The 19,030-nt window shown below is 39.2% G+C and overlaps 1 protein-coding gene across 1 annotated transcript in view; it reads left to right on the top strand.

Annotated features, from left to right (window-relative positions):
• Window positions 1–19,030, top strand: part of il1rapl2 (interleukin 1 receptor accessory protein-like 2) — a 274,458-nt gene that overhangs the window by 244,174 nt on the left and 11,254 nt on the right. The window contains exons 7-8 of the mRNA XM_049484135.1: window positions 7,894–8,023; window positions 15,124–15,269. Of these exons, the coding sequence (XP_049340092.1) occupies window positions 7,894–8,023; window positions 15,124–15,269 (276 nt within the window). The remainder of the gene's footprint in view (window positions 1–7,893; window positions 8,024–15,123; window positions 15,270–19,030) is intronic.

Here is a 19,030-nt window from a genome sequence, read left to right as displayed (position 1 = left end):
CTGGTCCTGGGGCTTTCTGTGGGTTGACTCTGAGTAGAGTTTTCCGCACATCAGCTGAGGACAGGCACAGTACCTGGTCGTTTGGAGGAGGTGTAGTCTTCCATGCTGTCGTTTAGTTCTGTGCTTCGAACCTTGCGTAGAAGGAGTTCAGTGCATCTGGAAGGGAGGCATCACTGTTACAAGCAGGGGGGGGTGACTTGTAGTTGGTGATGGTCTGGATGCCCTGCCACATGTGCCGAGTGTCAGTAGTGTCCTGGAAGTGGGCGTGGATTTTCTTTGATCCTCTCTGATCCCCCGGGAGAGCTTGGCTCTAGCTGTTCGGAGGCCAGCCCTGTCCCCTGACTTAAAGGCCTTGTCTCGGGATCTCAGCAGCACACGCACCTCTGCAGTCATCCACGGCTTCTGGTTGGGGCGGGTTGTGATGGTTTTGGAGACAGTAACATCCTCAATGCACTTGCTGATGTAGCCAGTCACTGAGTCTGTGTACTCCTCCAGGTTGATGGAGTCATCAGAAGTAGCAGCTTCTCTGAACATGTCCCAGTCAGTGTGCTCAAAACAGTCCTGAAGAGCAGAGATGGCTCCTGGAGGCCAGGTTGTAACTTGCTTCTTCTCTGATTTGGCACGTCTGATGAGCTGTCTGTATGCTGGGATGAGCATGACAGAGATATGATCAGAGTAGCCGTAGTGGGGGCGGGGCTCTGCTCTGTACGAACCGGGAATGTTAGTATACACACAATCGAGCAGGTTAGCTCCACGGGTTGGAAAATCCACATGTTGGTGAAAGCTGGGCAGCAGAGCCTTCAGATTACTGTGATTGAAATCACCAGCAACAATAAACAGTCCGTTGGGGTGTGAGTTCTGGAGTTGGAGATAACAGTGTACAGTTCTTGCAGAGCGTTAGCATTAGCACCGTTAGCATTAGCATTAGCACTGGGTGCTACATACACTGCTATTATGTAGACGCTGCTAAGCTCTCTGGGCAGGTAGAATGGCCTGGCTCTGACTACAGCAAACTCCACCAGCAGCGAGCAGTAGCTGGAGATCAGCGCAGTGTTGTTACACCATGCTGTGTTGATGTAAACACACACCCCACCTCCACGTACCTTGCCCGAGAGGCCGGCGTCGCGGTCCGCGCGGTAGCTTAGCATGCCGCTCACCTCAATCGCGGAGTCCGGGATGGAGTCCGTTAACCACGTCTCCGTGAAAACGAACACACAGCAGTCTCTGAACTCGCGCTGGGATGTCCGCTGGAGCCGGAGATAGTCAATCTTGTTCGGCAGGGAGCAAACGTTGGAGAGAAGGAGAGATGGAACCGCTGGCCGGCTGGAGTTAGCCATTAGCTTAGCGCGGACTCCAGCTCTCTTACCGCGCTTTCGGCTCCTCGCGCAATGCTTGCGGAGAGACCGCTTCCGGCTAGCAGGCTCAGGAAACGCCGCGGATCTTAGCAGGCCTAGCGCGCGTAGCTCCGCTCGTAGACCGTCTGTAAGTACAGATTTTTGTTGATTTTGCAGGTCTAGCAGGGTCTGTCGGTCGTAAGTTGTTCCCATAGCGAACTTTTGCATGATTGCGAGTTCAGATCGGATTATTTACACAGAAAAACTAACAAAAGCACCGTGTTTTGCTTCCGGAGTAGCCGCTGCGACTGCTCGCGCCGCCGACAGGAAGTATATAACATACTGTATATAACATTCACAACTCATAACTCACTTAACTCACCATTAATCACCATTAATCACCAATAAACACCAATAATCACCAATAAACACCAATAATCACCAATACTCACCAATAAACACCAATACTCACCAATAAACACCAATAATCACAAATAATCACTAACAAACACCAATAAACACCAATAATCACCAATAAACACCAATAATCACCAATACTCACCAATAAACACCAATACTCACCAATAAACACCAATAATCACAAATAATCACTAACAAACACCAATAAACACCAATAATCACCAATAAACATTAATAAACACCAATAATCACCATTAATCACCAATAAACACCAATAATCACAGATAAACACCAATAATCACCAATACTCACCAATAAACACCAATACTCACCAATAAACATTAATAAACACTAATAAACACCAATAATCACCAATAATCACCATTAATCACGAGACCCACATGAAAATTAATCAACTGTTTATTTATTTATTTAGTGGTAAAGAAATAAACTAAAATACTCTGTGAAGTATTTAGATACTCTTATCTGAGGAGCTGTTTGTTAACTTGTGGTTTCTGAGGCTGAAAACTCTGATAAACTCATCCTGTACAACAGAGAAAACTCTCGCTCTTCTATCCTTTCCTGGGAAAGAGTCCTGATGAGTGCCAGTTTCATCATTGTAAGATTTTTGATTATCTTTTTTTGCAACTGCACTTGAGGAGACTTTTAAAGTTCCTGATTTTTTTCTTTTTGGATTGACTGACCTTTATCTTTACTTATTTTTTTTCTTTATTTAGTTGTGTAGTTTCTTTCTTCTCATAATCTGGATTAGAACATTACTGAAATATTCACTATTCACTGTATACCTGTAACTCTACCTCTTCACTACTTTACTTTAACTGATGCTCTCAAACACATTAAGATAGATAGATTGACAGACAGACAGACAGACAGATATATAGATAGATAGCTCCTCTTCAGTTAGCATAATGCTATTGAATGCTATCATCAGGCAGATGTGTCTGTATGGGTGTTTATTCTGAGTGTGTTCCTCGATCTCACATGACGCTGAAGCTTTCTGAAACTGATGCAGGATCAGTATTGTGTGCAGATATCCTCACCGTGGCCAGCTGTTCTTTACAGGATGATTTTAATTTGGTAACGCTGGAGATTATTCGAGCATGAGTTGAGTGTTTATGGTCTTACTACAGAAGATTTAAGTCAGGAACCTTCAGTTAGTTTAGTTTGAGCTGTGTATAGGTGTTAAGTAGGCTTGTTTGTGTGGTTTGGATCATTGTCCTGCTGCATAACCCAACTGTACCTGAGCTTTAAGGTTACATTTTTTTTTCAGGATTATCTGATATTGAGAGCAGAATTCATTTCATAGTTCCATAACTGATGACCAGTTACCCATATCCTGCCAAAACAAAGCATTCCCAGATCATCATACTACCACCCCCATGTTTAACAGGTTGGTATGATGTCATTGTGGTGGAATACAGTTCTAGCTTTTCACCAGAGTGTGTTGCAGGATATCAAACTTTATTTATAAAGCACCTTTTATACATTAAAATCCAGCTGAAAGTGCCGTACACACAGAGAGAATAAAATCAGAATAAACAGGGAAAATGAAAAAGGAAAAAAAAAAACAGTAAAAGTAAAGTAAAATGAACAATTAAGATAAGACAATAGAAAATAACATAAAATAATACAAATAGTGAAAATTAAAAAAGGACAAATAAAACAATAATATCAAGTAAAATTTCAAAAGGTTGTGACTGATATATAAAAATAAATCAATTAAAACCAAAATGTAACAAAAAAAATCAAAACATAAAAAAATTAAATCTGTATTACAAAAAACATAAACACAACATATATGTGCTAAACATATGGTGCTATATATATATGCATGTGTGTGTGGTTGTGTTTATGTATTTTTTTATGTGTGTATAATATAACTCATTAAAATTACATTAAAATTTGAGGGAATCAGATTTCCTGTTGGTACACTGTTGTGTTAATTTAAACATGTTTAAATAAAGGAAAATCTGCAGTCTGGATGTAAAAAGGTCCTGCTGTTATTTGGTGCTGAAAGTGGGTCAGTGGTGCACCTCTAACCATCTTCCTGCATAATTCTGAATAAAGCAGCTCTGATTCTTTACTGCAGGCCTTCATCTTTATAAAACAATATTTATACCATTAATTATAGATTTACACTGAATATCTGCTGCATTCTTTGTGTGTGTGTAAATATACTGTAAATATATAACAGTATACGTGCTGTCTCTAAGGCTGTACTGATGACCACATATGTATATCATATTTAACCCTTTCAGTCCTGAATTATCCCTAATGATGAAAAACATGTAAGAATAATGCTGTTTTCTCTGTTTTTAATGCACAGAAAAGAAGACTCTAATATTCTACTATACCAATCTCTATAGCAAATAATAAATAATCCAGTTAACTAAAAAAAATATGGAATAGTTTTTTATTTCCAATGCATTAGAAGCTTGTGTGTAATATTTTATATTTCATATAGACCTTTTTATTTCATAAACCATCCCTTAACAGTTAAAATACATGATTAAAAATGTTCTAAATCACATTCAATTAGTAAAAACATTAACTGTGCCTCAATGGCTTCCTCTGGTACTACTACTGTGTTTACAGTGAAGTGGGCCAAGCTACTGTTTCATTGGTGGACAACAGCTCTCAAAAAAGAAAATATTATTGATTGTGAATTTGAGTAATATCGTCATCATACACAGTGCATTTTACTTTAAATGATTGTGTTTCTGAAATAGTACTTCTGATTAGTTATTCTAAAACATTTAAAAACATGTAAGAAAAGAATTAAGTAATTTCTGAGGTACTCTAAGTGTATTTTTTTAAAAGTTAAATAATCTATATTAAAAAGACAATAAAACAAAATGATAAACTAAAACTATACCTATTCCACTTTGCTTGTTTTAAAGGCAGCTGGTTTGCATGCTTTTTAAAATAAGTAATAATTTAATTTAAAGTTAAATAATTATATTTTACAGTGCTCTGACCCCTGTGTCTGATACTGAAGGTAGACGCGGTATATTTTTCAGGTTTCTTTCACACAGTATTAGAGACCGCATGAATACAGTATATACACACCCTGTGGGGAACAATCACTCCAAGCATAACATCATATTAAAACATCATAACCTGTAATGTAAGAGACTGAAGGACCCCTCACTCCTGCTCGGCTCTGATTTGACAGGTACTGAAAAACTCAGCCAATAAGAGGAGAGTTGTGTGTTTGTTTGTATCACTAAAGTCCTGCTGAGACTCCAGCAGCTCATTTCCTGCTAAAGCGAATATTTCCTCCACAGTAAAACTGGAGTGGAGCTGAAGGTCAGTCTCATTTACTGTAGCGCTGCAGCCGCTAACGCTAACGCTAATCCTGCTCTCAGACAGCAGCAGTTTACATTAATGACACGTTAAAGGGAAATTACTGTCATCATCACGGCGGCGCTGCTGCTGATGTTAATAATGCATCAGCCTGAGATGTTGCAGGATCTGTCTGCGGGGGGATGTGAGCTGTTAACAATTTCTCAAACAGAAAATCACAGCCTGAAATAAATCAGAGAAAAGTTTAAACCAACACTGTAAAACCTGACGCTCACCGTTCACTACTGTCTACACGTGATTTTTTGAATCCTGGAGTTTTGCTTGTCTTGGTAACAGAAAACACAGGAGCTCCACTGACTGAATACAACCTAGACAGACGCCAACAGTCAGACGTTCATCGCTATCTCGGTAACACAGGCGCTGTGCCGAGCCGAGCGTACACCCCCACTTATTACACACACATGAACACACAGCAGCACAAACCCTTTTACATCAACAATAAACAGAATAGTAAATAAAATAACATTGCTGTTCCCGTAAATGAGCTGCTGGAGCTCCTTCACAGCGTCAACCAGCAGCTCAGTTTCCTCTGCTGAGAAGAGTTTGTTGAACACGTCCAGGTAGCTGCACTGTTAAAATAGCAATCCACCAAAGACAGAGCTCACCTGATTCTACTCCTAAAGAGAAGGATGAGCTCTTAAAGAGACACTCTGATTGGTTTATTGGTTTATTATTTCACGTTACACCCAAAATTAACCACACCCATGGTTTATAAATATCAGTATCAGTGAGTGTAGGACGGAAGTTGTGCAGCAGGTTTAGGCTGTTTCAGTGCGGAGAGTCTCGGTTGTAAAAGGACTGTGTGATTTTGACCTTTGCAGAAAGGGAAATTGGTTGGATGTTTTTGGGTGGGTGTTTTTGGGTGGTGTGATGGTGACCGTGTTCAGCTGCTGGGTCAGATCTACTCTCAGAGCCTCGCAGGGAAAAAACAGCCCTGGAGGAGACTGAGCCACCAGCCAATAAAAACGCTTTTTCCACCGTTATCCAGCTCAAAGTAGCTCCACACTTCATTTGTAGAATTCGGAGAGCCCTGACTTTTAAAATGAGGCATTAATAACTTAAAAAGTGCAGAAGAAGTTTATTAAACACCACTGTTTACAACCAGCTGTGTAGCCTAATCTCCATCTTAAAGTTATTATCAGTACAGTGATGGCGGCACTCGGACCTGTAGGTTGTGCTACAGATTGTAATCAGTCGTGTTAAAGTTCTAAATGCCTGGTTTTAAATGTCAGGACTCTCCGGATTCTACCAATGTGGTGTGGAGCTACTTTGAGCTGAATAACAATCTAAAAAGCGATTTATCTACAGGGTAAATTATGCCCCATAGCAGTCGTTGTACAGAGTTCTGGGCAAAAAGTACGAAATTTCTGGATCTCTGAATGCTGTGGGAGAGCGGAGGTGAGCTATTCATCAAAGATAAGAACTTTTATCATGTTTTACTACAATAAAAGTACATTTTGCCGCTTTGCATTTAATTATTACCGCCACTGTTGGTGATGATTGGGTTGGATTGAATGGGATTTAAATTTATTGATCCTACATCAGGAAAATTCACTTGTTACAGCAGCACGAAAAATATTAAATATTATTAATTAATTATATAAAAAACAAATAAGAAGATAGACAAAAAACTGATGCATTATGTACACGTAAACATACATATAAATATAAATACACATCTACATCAAAAATAAAAAAATACAAATTAAAAAGTATTCTTGCTTATAAACAGTTTGTTCAGGCTGTGTTAACCAACCAGAGAGTTTTAAAACAAAAAATAAAAATAATAAAAAGGTAAGACCTCTGAGTTTAATTTTATAATAAATCAGTGCAACAATAAAAAGAAATTCTGACAAAAGTCAAAGGATTAAAATAGCTTAATTTAAATAATTGTGTATATCTGTGTGAACGAATTCCTGAATAAATGTTATTTTCAGATTTATAGTGTGAAACAGTAAAAAGAGGGAAAAGGTGGCGAGAGCAGAATATTTCTCAGAGCTGTAATTATCCTGACAACTTTAAAATTAGTCCTCATGAAATAAATACGGGTAGTAATTAGTGCCAGTTTCTCCGCTGTGTTCAGGAATCGCCTGGCGTCTGCTTTTATCTGTGTTTTGGCTCCAGAGAACAGAATAAAATCAGAGCTCAGCCTGCTGGTGCTGAATTTTACTGGAAATGACGTTACTGTTTTTATAAGCTCTGAAAAAAAATTATAAAACTGATCACATGATCTCAGAGACTCAATAACTCCTTATCAAAACTCATCAATAATCTATAATCTATAGAATTAGAAATAGGCCTAAACTAAAGAGCCTATTAAATAGAAGGTACCATTTTAAAGTAAGACTACCTTTATAAAGGGTTTATAAATGGTTTACAATTAGTTTATTAAGGGTTAATAATTAGGTTGTAAATGCCTTAAAAATCATTAATAATCTGTTATAACACATACATAGAAATACTGAACCCACAGCCGTGTATATTGTTGCCCTTTCTACGTATGTGTTATAACAATGTTATAATAATGATTTTTAAGGCATTTACAACATAATTAGTAAACATTAATAAACTAATTGTAAACCATTTATAAACCCTTTATAAAGGTAGTCTTATTTTAAAGTGGTACTGTTATAATATCCATGCTTAACACAGAAAAACTTGTTATTTTATATTTGTTTTTAATGCTGTAATTAAAATATATCCCGTGTTTACAGTATAAATATATGTATATATATATTTGCTGTTGGTGCAGGGATGCCCCTCAGTCTGGACTGTAGAGCGTTCTTCGGCTACAGCGGAGAGTCTCGACCAATCATCTACTGGATGAAGGGGGATAAATTCGTGGAGGAGCTGGAGGGACACGTCCGAGAGAGCGAAGTCAGGTAATAATACTCTCTTAAACTATACTCCACTGGGTGCATTATAGTGAATTAATATTTTATTTTCTTTCAAATGCTTATGCTTTTTTTATCTTTTAGTTTTTCAACAAAAGTCCATCATCATAGTATAGTATAGCATAGTTTAGTATAATGTACTGTTGTATAGTGTAGTGTATAATGTAGCATAATATAGTGCAGTATATAGTATAATAGTATACTGTAGTGTACTGTAGTTAACTGTAGTGTAGCAAAATATAGTGTAATTTAGTGTACTGTAGTGTAGTAGAGTGTGATGTAATAATGTAAAAATGTAGCTTAATACAGTGCAGTACAGTGTGTAGTATAGTGTATTATGGTATAGTGTAGTATAGATTAGTGTGGTAAATTATAGTGTAGTATAGATTAGTATAGTCTAGTATAGTATAATGCTGTGTAGTATATAGCGTAGTGTAGTGTAGTATAGTGTAGCATTGTGTGGTATAGTATTGTGTAGTAAAGTGTGGTATAGTATAGTGTAGTATAGTATAGTATAGTGGTTTCTAAATGTTCAGTTTTTTTTTTTTTCTCAGTAGGGATCCCTGTACAGGATGATAAATCTGCCGGTTGGCATATCGATATCTCATCCCTCACTGGTATATTATAGTGTAGTGTAGTGTAGTGTATTGTAATGTAGTATAGTATAGTATAGTATAGTGTAGTATAGTGTAGTATAGTGTAGTATAGTGTAGTATAGTGTAGTATAGTGTAGTGTATTATAGTGTAGTATAGTGTAGTATAGTGTAGTATAGTGTAGTATAGTGTAGTGTATTATAGTGTAGTATAGTGTAGTATAGTGTGCTTTGTGAGTGCTGAGGGTTTGTTGTGTCTCTGTTTCTCAGAGCGGGGATGAGGATGATAAATCTGCCGGTTGGCGTATCGATATCTCTCCCCCCGCTGGTATAGTATAGTGTAGTGTAGTGTAGTGTAGTGTAGCATAGTATAGTGTAGTATAGTATAGTATAGTGTAGTGCGGTGTAGTGTAGTGTAGCATAGTATAGTGTAGTGTAGTATAGTATAGTATAGTATAGTGTAGTGCGGTGTAGTGTAGTATAGTATAGTGTAGTGTAGTGTAGTGTAGTGTGGTATAGTATAGTATAGTGTAGTGCGGTGTAGTGTAGTGTAGTATAGTATAGTATAGTATAGTGTAGTGTGGTGTAGTATAGTATAATGTAGTGTAGTGTGGTGTAGTATAATGTAGTATAGTATAGTATAGTATAGTATAGTATAGTATAGTATAGTATAGTATAGTATAGTATAGTATGGTATAGTATAGTTTAATGTGGTTTGTGAGTGCTGAGGGTTTGTTGTGCCTCTGGTTCTCAGAGCAGGGATGAGGATGATAAATCTGCGGGTTGGCGTATCGATATCTCGCCCCCTGCTGTTATAGTATAGTATAGTATAGTGTAGTATAGTGTAGTGTGGTGTAGTATAGTGTAGTGTAGTATAGTGTAGTGTAGTGTGGTTTGTGAGTGCTGAGGGTTTGTTGTGTCTCAGAGCGGGGATGAGGATGATAAATCTGCCGGTTGGCGTATCGATATCTCTCCCCCCGCTGGTGTAGTATAGTATAGTGTAGTGTAGTGTAGTGTAGTATAGTATAGTGTAGTGTAGTGTAGTGTAGTATAGTGTAGTGTAGTGTGGTGTAGTGTGGTGTAGTATAGTGAAGTATCTGATCCGGTTTAGCCCATAAAATACTCAGAGTTACGAACCCAAACCACAACATAACTCATAACATACGGATACTGAGAGTAAACACTGCTGGAGAAGGCTGCTGATTGGCCGTGGGCGGTCAGATGACGTGAGCGCGGCGTGCAGCCGGCGGTGAATCCTCTCTCCCTCCATTAAAACCACCTTCTATAAAGAGAGCAGAACACCGGAGCAACCACCCAACAATAACCACACTATACTCTACCCTACTCTACTCTATTCATCCTGATCCAAACACTGACCCACTTTCACCCACTTTCACCCACTCACTCACTCGCTCACTCGCTCTCACTAATGCACTCAGAGAGAGAGAGAGGGAGAACAGAGAGAGAGAGGGGGGAGAGAACAGAGAGAACAGAGAGAGAGAGAGAGAGAGAGAGGGGGAGAGAGGGAGAGAGAGAGAACAGAGAGAACAGAGAGAGAGGGAGAGAGGGGGAGAGAGAGAGAGGGAGAGAACAGAGAGAGAGAGAACAGAGAGAGAGGGAGAGAGAGAGAGAGAGAGAGAGAGAGAGAGAGAACAGAGAGAGAGGGAGAGAGAGAGAGAGAGAGAGAACAGAGAGAGAGAGAGGGGGAGAGAGAGAGAGGGAGGGAGAGGGGGAGAGAGAGAGAGAAAGGGAGAGAGGGGGAGAGAGAAAGAGGGAGAGAGAGAGAGAGAGATACAGTAGTGGTGGAGTGAATTGCATGTGTTTTTGTTAGCTTTAGCGAGGGAAGGGATTAGCTGTATACTGCGTGCATAGTGTGTGTGTGTGTGTGTTTTTTGTGTGTGTGTGTTGGTGTGTGTGTGTGTAGGTAGTGTTTTGTATGGTTGAATGGAGATGCTGTGGGTGAAAATGTTCCTTATGGTGTATTTGTTTGTGTGTGTGTGTGTGTGTGTGTGTGTGTGCGTGTGTGTGCGTGTGTGTGTGTGTGTTAGCAGTATGTTAGCAGTGAAGCGATACGGCTAAAGGAATTTGATCTGATTCTGTATTCTGGGTTTTATACTCGTATTATAGTACAAAATGAACTTTGTTTGACCTTAATCATCTTAAGACCATATAAATGTAGCTGGTCATGCTGTTTCTCCATCAGCAGCCGGAGTCTGAGAGAGAGAGAGAGTACAGTAGGGGGCGCTGTGTCCTCTCATCACTCTCGTTGTGATGCTGGTTGGTTCAGGCGTCTGTTAGCTGATGTATCAGAGCTGGAGATCCAGAGCTTTCCTCCGAGTGCACTGTGATTCTGTGTGATGATTGGCTGCAGTTTGAAAAGAGGCGGAGTCTGACTGCACATGTATGGGAGGAGGCATGCACTAGTACTCAGCCTCCTAATGTCAAAAACTGGGGAGAGAATTATGTTAAAACTTTTATCATCTTGTTAAACTAAAAGTGTTTTTACTCTCCTGTACAAAAAACACCCATTAAAACACTTTAACTCTTTGATCTGAGATGAGTTTCCTGAAAATGATTATTTTGGTCGAAGTGAGTTTTTTTCTTCTGCACAATTGAGCATTTACTGTAAAAAAAATAATAATAATAAATAATAATAATAATAATAATAATAAATATAATAATAATAAATATAATAATAATAATGGTGTTTGAATGTGGTGTTATTATATTGTTGTTTTTACAGTAAAATATATAATAGAGTATATTTTTGCTCTTTTCGGGCGTATTGGATCAGAGCATCACTAATTTGTACTTCAAAGCAGGAACAGATGTGATTTAGATAACATTTAGTTTTCAGTAAGTGATACAGATTTTCTGCCCTGTTGGATTTGAGTTAATTCCAATTTGCAAATTAAAACAGGATCTGACGCTGGTGTGAAGTGTTATATATATTTATATATGTATATAGAGTATTCATATCAGTGGGTCGAGGCTGTGAAATGCTAAATGAGCGGAGTGGATGTGTGTTGTGGTGTGTGGTAGTGTGTGGTAACATGTAGTGTTGGTGTGTGGTAGTGTGTGGTAGCGTGTAGTGGTAGTGTGTGGTGGTGTGTGGTAGTGTGTGGTGGTGCGTAGTGGTGTGTGGTAGTGTGTGGTAGTATGTAGTGGTGTGTGGTAGTGTGTGGGGGTTGTGGTAGTGTATGGTGGTGTGTGGTAGTGTGTGGTGGTGTTTGGTGTGTGATAGTGTGTGGTAGGTGGTGGTAGTGTGTGTTGGTGTGGTAGTGTGTGGTAGTGTGTGGTGGTGTTTGGTGTGTGGTGTGTGGTAGTGTGTGGTGCTAGCGTATGGTAGTGTGTGGTGGTGTGTGGTAGTGTGTGGTGCTAGTGTGTGGTAGTGTGTGATGGTGTGTGATAGTGTGTGGTAGCGTGTGGTGTGTGATAGTGTGTGGTAGTGTGTGATGGTGTGTGATAGTGTGTGGTAGCGTTTGGTGTGTGATAATGTGTGGTAGTGTTTGGTGGTGTGTGATAGTGTGTGATAGTGTGTGGTAGCGTGTGGTGTGTGATAGTGTGTGGTAGTGTGTGGTGGTGCGGTAGTGATCAGGGCGCTGATGTTTCTGGACGTTATTCTGCTGTTTTTCACTGAAAACTGTTTTTATTTGGACACTCAGTTCAGATTGTTTTTCTGCCAGACAGGTTTAAATACACACTCTTACACACACACACACACACTCTAACAAACACACACACACACTCTAACAAACACACACACACACTCTAATAAACACACACACACACACACACTCTAACAAACACACACACACACTCTAACAAACACACACACACACACTCTAACACACACACACACACACACACACTCTGACACATTGTCATCCCAGCTAACACCAGGTCTAATTACTCAGCCTCTGACAGCCAGAGCTTCCTCTAAATATAGACTCTGATACACTGTCTCACTCCCATTCACCCCGCACTCACACCCCTCACCCCCTACTTGCCCCCACTCACCCCCCCACTCACCCCCCCACTCACCCACACTTACCCCCACTAACCCCCCCACTCTCCCCCCACTCACCCCCCTACTCACCCCCCCACTCACCCCCTACTCACCCCCCCATTCACCCCCACTCACCCCCCCACTCACCCCCCCACTCACCCCCTCACCCCCCTCACCCCCTCACCCCCACTCACCCCCCACACTCCCCCCCACTAACCCCCTCACTCTCCCCCCCCCTCACCCCCACTCACCCCCCTACTCACCCCCACTCACCCCCCACACTCCCCCCCCCACTAACCCCCCCACTCTCCCCCCACTCACCCCCCCACTCACCCCCTACTCACCCCCCCATTCACCCCCACTCACCCCCCCACTCACCCCCTCACCCCCTCACCCCCTACTCACCCCCACTCACCCCCCACTCACCCCCTACTCACCCCCCACACTCCCCCCCACTAACCCCCTCACTCACCCCCCACTCACCCCCTACTCACCCCCCCACTCACCCCCTCACCCCCACTCACCCCCTACTCACCCCCCACACTCCCCCCAACTAACCCCCTCACTCTCCCCCCACTCACCCCCACTCACCCCCCTACTCACCCCCCCCCACTCAACCCCCACTCACCCCCTACTCACCCCCACTCACCCCCACTAACCCCCCCACTCTCCCCCCACTCACCCCCACTCAACCCCTACTCACCCCCCCACTCACCCCCACTCACCCCCTCACCCCCTACTCACCCCTCACACTCAAACCCCACTCACCCCCCACTCACTCTCCACTCACCCCCACTCACCCCCCACTCACCCCTCACACTCAACCCCCACTCACCCCCCACTCACTCTCCACTCACACTCAACCCCCACTCACCCCCCTTACCACCCCCCTCACCCCCCCTTACCCCCCACTCACCCCCTTACTCACCCCCCACTCACACCCACTCACTTCCACTCACCCCCCCCCCCACTCACCCCCCACTCACCCCCCCCCCCCCCACTCACCCCCCACTCACCCCCCCCCCCACTCTCCCCCCCACTCACCCCCACTCAACCCCTACTCACCCCCCCACTCACCCCCACTCACCCCCTCACCCCCTACTCACCCCTCACACTCAAACCCCACTCACCCCCCACTCACTCTCCACTCACCCCCACTCACCCCCCACTCACCCCTCACACTCAACCCCCACTCACCCCCCACTCACTCTCCACTCACACTCAACCCCCACTCACCCCCCTTACCACCCCCCTCACCCCCCCTTACCCCCCACTCACCCCCTTACTCACCCCCCACTCACACCCACTCACTTCCACTCACTAAAAAGGGCCCTAAACAACTAAACTTTAATACATCAGATTCTGTCTTTTATTAGTGTTTATAAATAATCTTAATTAATCTACAGTCACAGTAGATACAGAATCTCCAGCACTGTAATCTGTTGTACCCGTACTGCTCTGTAATTAATTCACAGTTACAGTAGATACAGAATCACCAGCACTGTAATCTGTTGTACCCGTACTGCTCTGTAATTAATCTACAGTTACAGTAGATACAGAATCACCAGCACTGTAATCTGTTGTACCCGTACTGCTCTGTAATTAATCTACAGTTACAGTAGATACAGAATCACCAGCACTGTAATCTGTTGTACCCATACTGCTCTGTAATTAATCTACAGTTACAGTAGATACAGAATCACCAGCAACGTAATCTGTTGTACCCGTACTGCTCTGTAATTAATCTACAGTTACAGTAGATACAGAATCACCAGCACCGTAATCTGTTGTACCCGTACTGCTCTGTAATTAAGCTACAGTTACATTAGATACAGAATCACCAGCACTGTAATCTGTTGTACCCATACTGCTCTGTACTTAATCTACAGTTACAGTAGATACAGAATCACCAGCAACGTAATCTGTTGTACCCGTACTGCTCTGTAATTAATCTACAGTTACAGTAGATACAGAATCACCAGCACTGTAATCTGTTGTACCCGTACTGCTCTGTAATTAATCTACAGTTACAGTAGATACAGAATCACCATCACTGTAATCTGTTGTACCCGTACTGCTCTGTAATTAATCTACAGTTACAGTAGATACAGAATCACCAGCACTGTAATCTGTTGTACCCGTACTGCTCTGTAATTAATCTACAGTTACAGTAGATACAGAATCACCAGCACTGTAATCTGTTGTACCCGTACTGCTCTGTAATTAATCTACAGTTACAGTAGATACAGAATCACCAGCACCGTAATCTGTTGTACCCGTACTGCTCTGTAATTAATCTACAGTTACAGTAGATACAGAATCACCAGCGCCGTAATCTGTTGTACCCGTACTGCTCTGTAATTAATCTACAGTTACAGTAGATACAGAATCACCAGCACTGTAATCTGTTGTACCCGTACTGCTCTGTAATTAATCTACAGTTACAGTAGATACAGAATGATAATCTGAGTTATATTTGTGTACAGGATTGTGAGGGAGTATCTGGGGGAGAAGGAGGTGGAGTTATCTCTGACGTTTGATGCGGTGGAGGAGACGGATATGGGGAACTACACCTGCCACGTGGAGAACCATAACGGCAGAGGGCGGGGAAGTGCTCTGCTGCAGAAGAAAGGTAGAACTTCATTCATCATGTTGGGGATTATAGTGATGTGTGGTACAAACTGATACAGCCAAAGACACAATAAAATATATATTTAGTATATTGGTAGAACATCTGTAGTATTCAGTATTTAGTATTCAGTATTTAGTATTCAGTATTTAGTATTTAGTATTCAGTATTTAGTATTCAGTATTCAGTATTTAGTATTCTGTATTTAGTATTCAGTATTTAATATTGAGTATTTAGTATTCAGTATTCAGTATTTAGTATTTAGTATTCTGTATTTAGTATTCAGTATTTAATATTGAGTATTTAGTATTCAGTATTTAGTATTCAGTATTTAGTATTTAGTATTCAGTATTTAGTATTTAGTATTCTGTATTTATTATGTACTAGTCAGTATTTATGATTTTAGCATTTAGTATTTGCCATCCAGTATTCAGAATTTAGTATTCAGTATTTAGTGTTTAGTATTCAGGATTTATTATTTAGTATTCAGTATGCAATATTCAGTATTAATTATTTAGTATTCAGCGTTTAGTATTCAGTATTTAGTGTTTAGTATTCAGGATTTAAAATTCAGTTTAGCATTTAATATTCAGTATTTATTATTTATTATTCAGTATTTAGTATTTGGTATTTAGTATTTGCTATTCAGTATTTAGTATTTGCTGTTCAGTATTTAGTATTTGCTATTCAGTATTTAGTATTCAGTATTTAGTATTTGTTATTCAGTATTTAGTATTCAGTATTTATTATTTACTATTCAGTATTTAGTATTCAGGATTTAGTATTCAGTATTTAGTATTTGCTATTCAGTATTTAGTATTCAGTATTCAGTATTTAGTATTCAGTATTTAGCATTTGCTATTCAGTATTTAGTATTCAGTATTCAGTATTTAGTATTCAGTATTTAGCATTTGCTATTCAGTATTTAGTATTTGCTATTCAGTATTTAGTATTCAGTATTCAGTATTTAGTATTCAGTATTTAGCATTTACTATTCAGTATTTAGTATTTGCTATTCAGTATTTAGTATTCAGTATTCAGTATTTAGTATTCAGTATTTAGCATTTGCTATTCAGTATTTAGTATTCAGTATTCAGTATTTAGTATTCAGTATTTAGCATTTGCTATTCAGTATTTAGTATTCAGGATTTAGTATTCAGTATTTAGTATTTACTATTCAGTATTTAGTATTCAGGATTTAGTATTCAGTATTTAGTATTTGCTATTCAGTATTTAGTATTCAGTATTCAGTATTTAGTATTCAGTATTTAGCATTTGCTATTCAGTATTTAGTATTCAGTATTCAGTATTTAGTATTCAATATTTAGCATTTGCTATTCAGTATTTAGTATTTGCTATTCAGTATTTAGTATTCAGTATTCAGTATTTAGTATTCAGTATTTAGCATTTGCTATTCAGTATTTAGTATTTGCTATTCAGTATTTAGTATTCAGTATTCAGTATTTAGTATTCAGTATTTAGCATCGGCTATTCAGTATTTAGTATTTGCTATTCAGTATTTAGTATTCAGTATTTAGTATTTAATGTTTGCTATTTAGTATTTAGTAAATAAGTATGTTTTCTCTGGATTATATAATCTGAATACAGGTAGTTAGATTACAGTACTGTGGATGTGGATTACAGTTTGATTAAATGAGTGTGTGTTTAATGTGATCAGTGTGATGTGTGTGTGTGTGTGTGTGTGTGTGTGTGTGTGTGTGTGTGTGATGTGTGTGTGTGTGTGTGTGTGTGTGTGTGTGTGTGTGATGTGTGTGTGTGTGTGTGTGTGTGTGTGTGTATGATGTGTGATAGAGAATAAAAGTGTTTTTAGCAATTCAGTAATTACAGAATAATTAAGGCTTTATTAGCTGCAGTCTGTTGAATGTTTACTGAATCCAACATTAGAAAAAAAATCAACTGTGATTTAATAAGAAGAAATAAAATAATTCAGGATTAAAGGATAAGTGGACAGCCAAAAAGAGGACAAATAAAGAGATAAATACAACAAACACAAAAGAAATATAGTTTTAATTTTTATGAAGAAATAGATAGATAAATAAAGTAGCTTAAAATAACACCAATATTGTAAAGAACGTAAAGAGCAAATAGAAAAGGTAAAACAATAAAGAATATAAATAAATAAAAGGACGTTCTCTGAACAGCAGCACAATAATGTTCCTAAAGCAGGGGAATAACTGAATACATGAATTAATTTCTCTTTAGCTTCGTGTAATGTACTGAAATATACTGTAATGTAGTGGTATATTAATACTGACACCTCCGCATGTTTAATCCTGAGTATAATAGAGTTATTAGTGTAGATTGGATGAGACGGGATCACACTGCCCCCTGCTGGTTTAATCCCACTCTGCTTCAGATACAGATACATTTATATATATTATTATATATATATTATTATATATAATATAATAATAATTATATTATTGACCTATTGTCCATTTTATCAGATGCACTGATTATATATTTCACGCTGTATTTAGTATAATAATCACAGACTGTAGTGAATAGTTGTGTTTCTCTGTATATTTTATTTTCTTCTCCTTGTTTTCACCCTGTTCTATAAAACTCACAACCACAGGATACAAAACCACCACAGAGATACAGTTATTAATATTATTATTATTATTATTATTAGTAGTAGTAGTAGTAGTAGTAGTAGTAGTAGTTGTATTTGGGTGGTGGGTGGTTATGATCACAAATCATTAAACCACCAAACTGAACTGCTTGAATTTTTACACCAGGAGTAAAGCAGCATAAAGTTATCCAAAAGCAGTGTGTAAGACTGGTGGAGGAGGAGAACATGATGCCAAGATGCATGAAAAAACTGTGATTAAAAACCAACCAGAGTTATTCCACCAAATATTGATTATTTCTGAACTCTTAAAACTTTATGAATATGAACTTGTTTTCTTTGCATTATTTGAGGTCTGAAAGCTCTGCATCTTTTTTGTTATTTCAGTCATTTCTCATTTTCTGTAAATAAATGCTCTAAATGAGAATATTTTTATTTGGAATTTGGGAGAAATGTTGTCTGTAGTTTATAGAATAAAACAACAATGTTCATTTTACTCAAACATAAACCTATAAATAGCAAAATCAGAGAAACTGATTCAGAAACTGAAGTGATCTCTTCATTTATTCAGAGCAGAATTTTTTTTTTTAGATGATGCAGAATAAACTCAAGGGACATTAAACACAGTAAGTAAGCAGGAGGAAGGAGTGATAATACACTGCTGGTGGGGTGGAGGATAGGACCCAACATGAGACGCCGCAGTCTGTAGTGTCAGTTATTTAATCAGAGATGAAGTTTTTTAAACAAACACAAGTTTTCAGTTTAAACACTTGAGAATAAAAGTAAAATACAGATTTAAATATAGAGTAGAGATGTGTTGTGTGTGGGTTATAAGCAGGGGAGTCGTGAGGTGGAGAAACCTGAATTATCATATCCAACATCAGTCGATACAGGAACAGAAATATGATCATAGTTTTACAGTTTTAGTCTTTAATTAAATGCTAATGTTTAAAAACTGAAGATCAGTAAAACAGCTCAGGGTTAAAACCCTTAAAACTGATCAATAAAATCATATTAATAAAATCAGATCAAACACGTGCGTTTAACAGATTTCCTCACAGGAACAGAATTAAAGAAATATTATTTCTGACATCTTTAAACATTCAGCATTAAATTTAATGAGTTTAGACTCTAAAAACCAACGATCAGCAGCAGAATTACAGCTTTAAAA

The sequence above is a fragment of the Astyanax mexicanus genome, chromosome 10, assembly GCF_023375975.1.
Source record: "Astyanax mexicanus isolate ESR-SI-001 chromosome 10, AstMex3_surface, whole genome shotgun sequence".
Classification (NCBI taxonomy): domain Eukaryota; kingdom Metazoa; phylum Chordata; class Actinopteri; order Characiformes; family Acestrorhamphidae; genus Astyanax; species Astyanax mexicanus.
The sequence above is the reverse complement of the archived record's forward strand: the minus strand, read 5'-3'. Positions and strand labels throughout refer to the sequence as shown.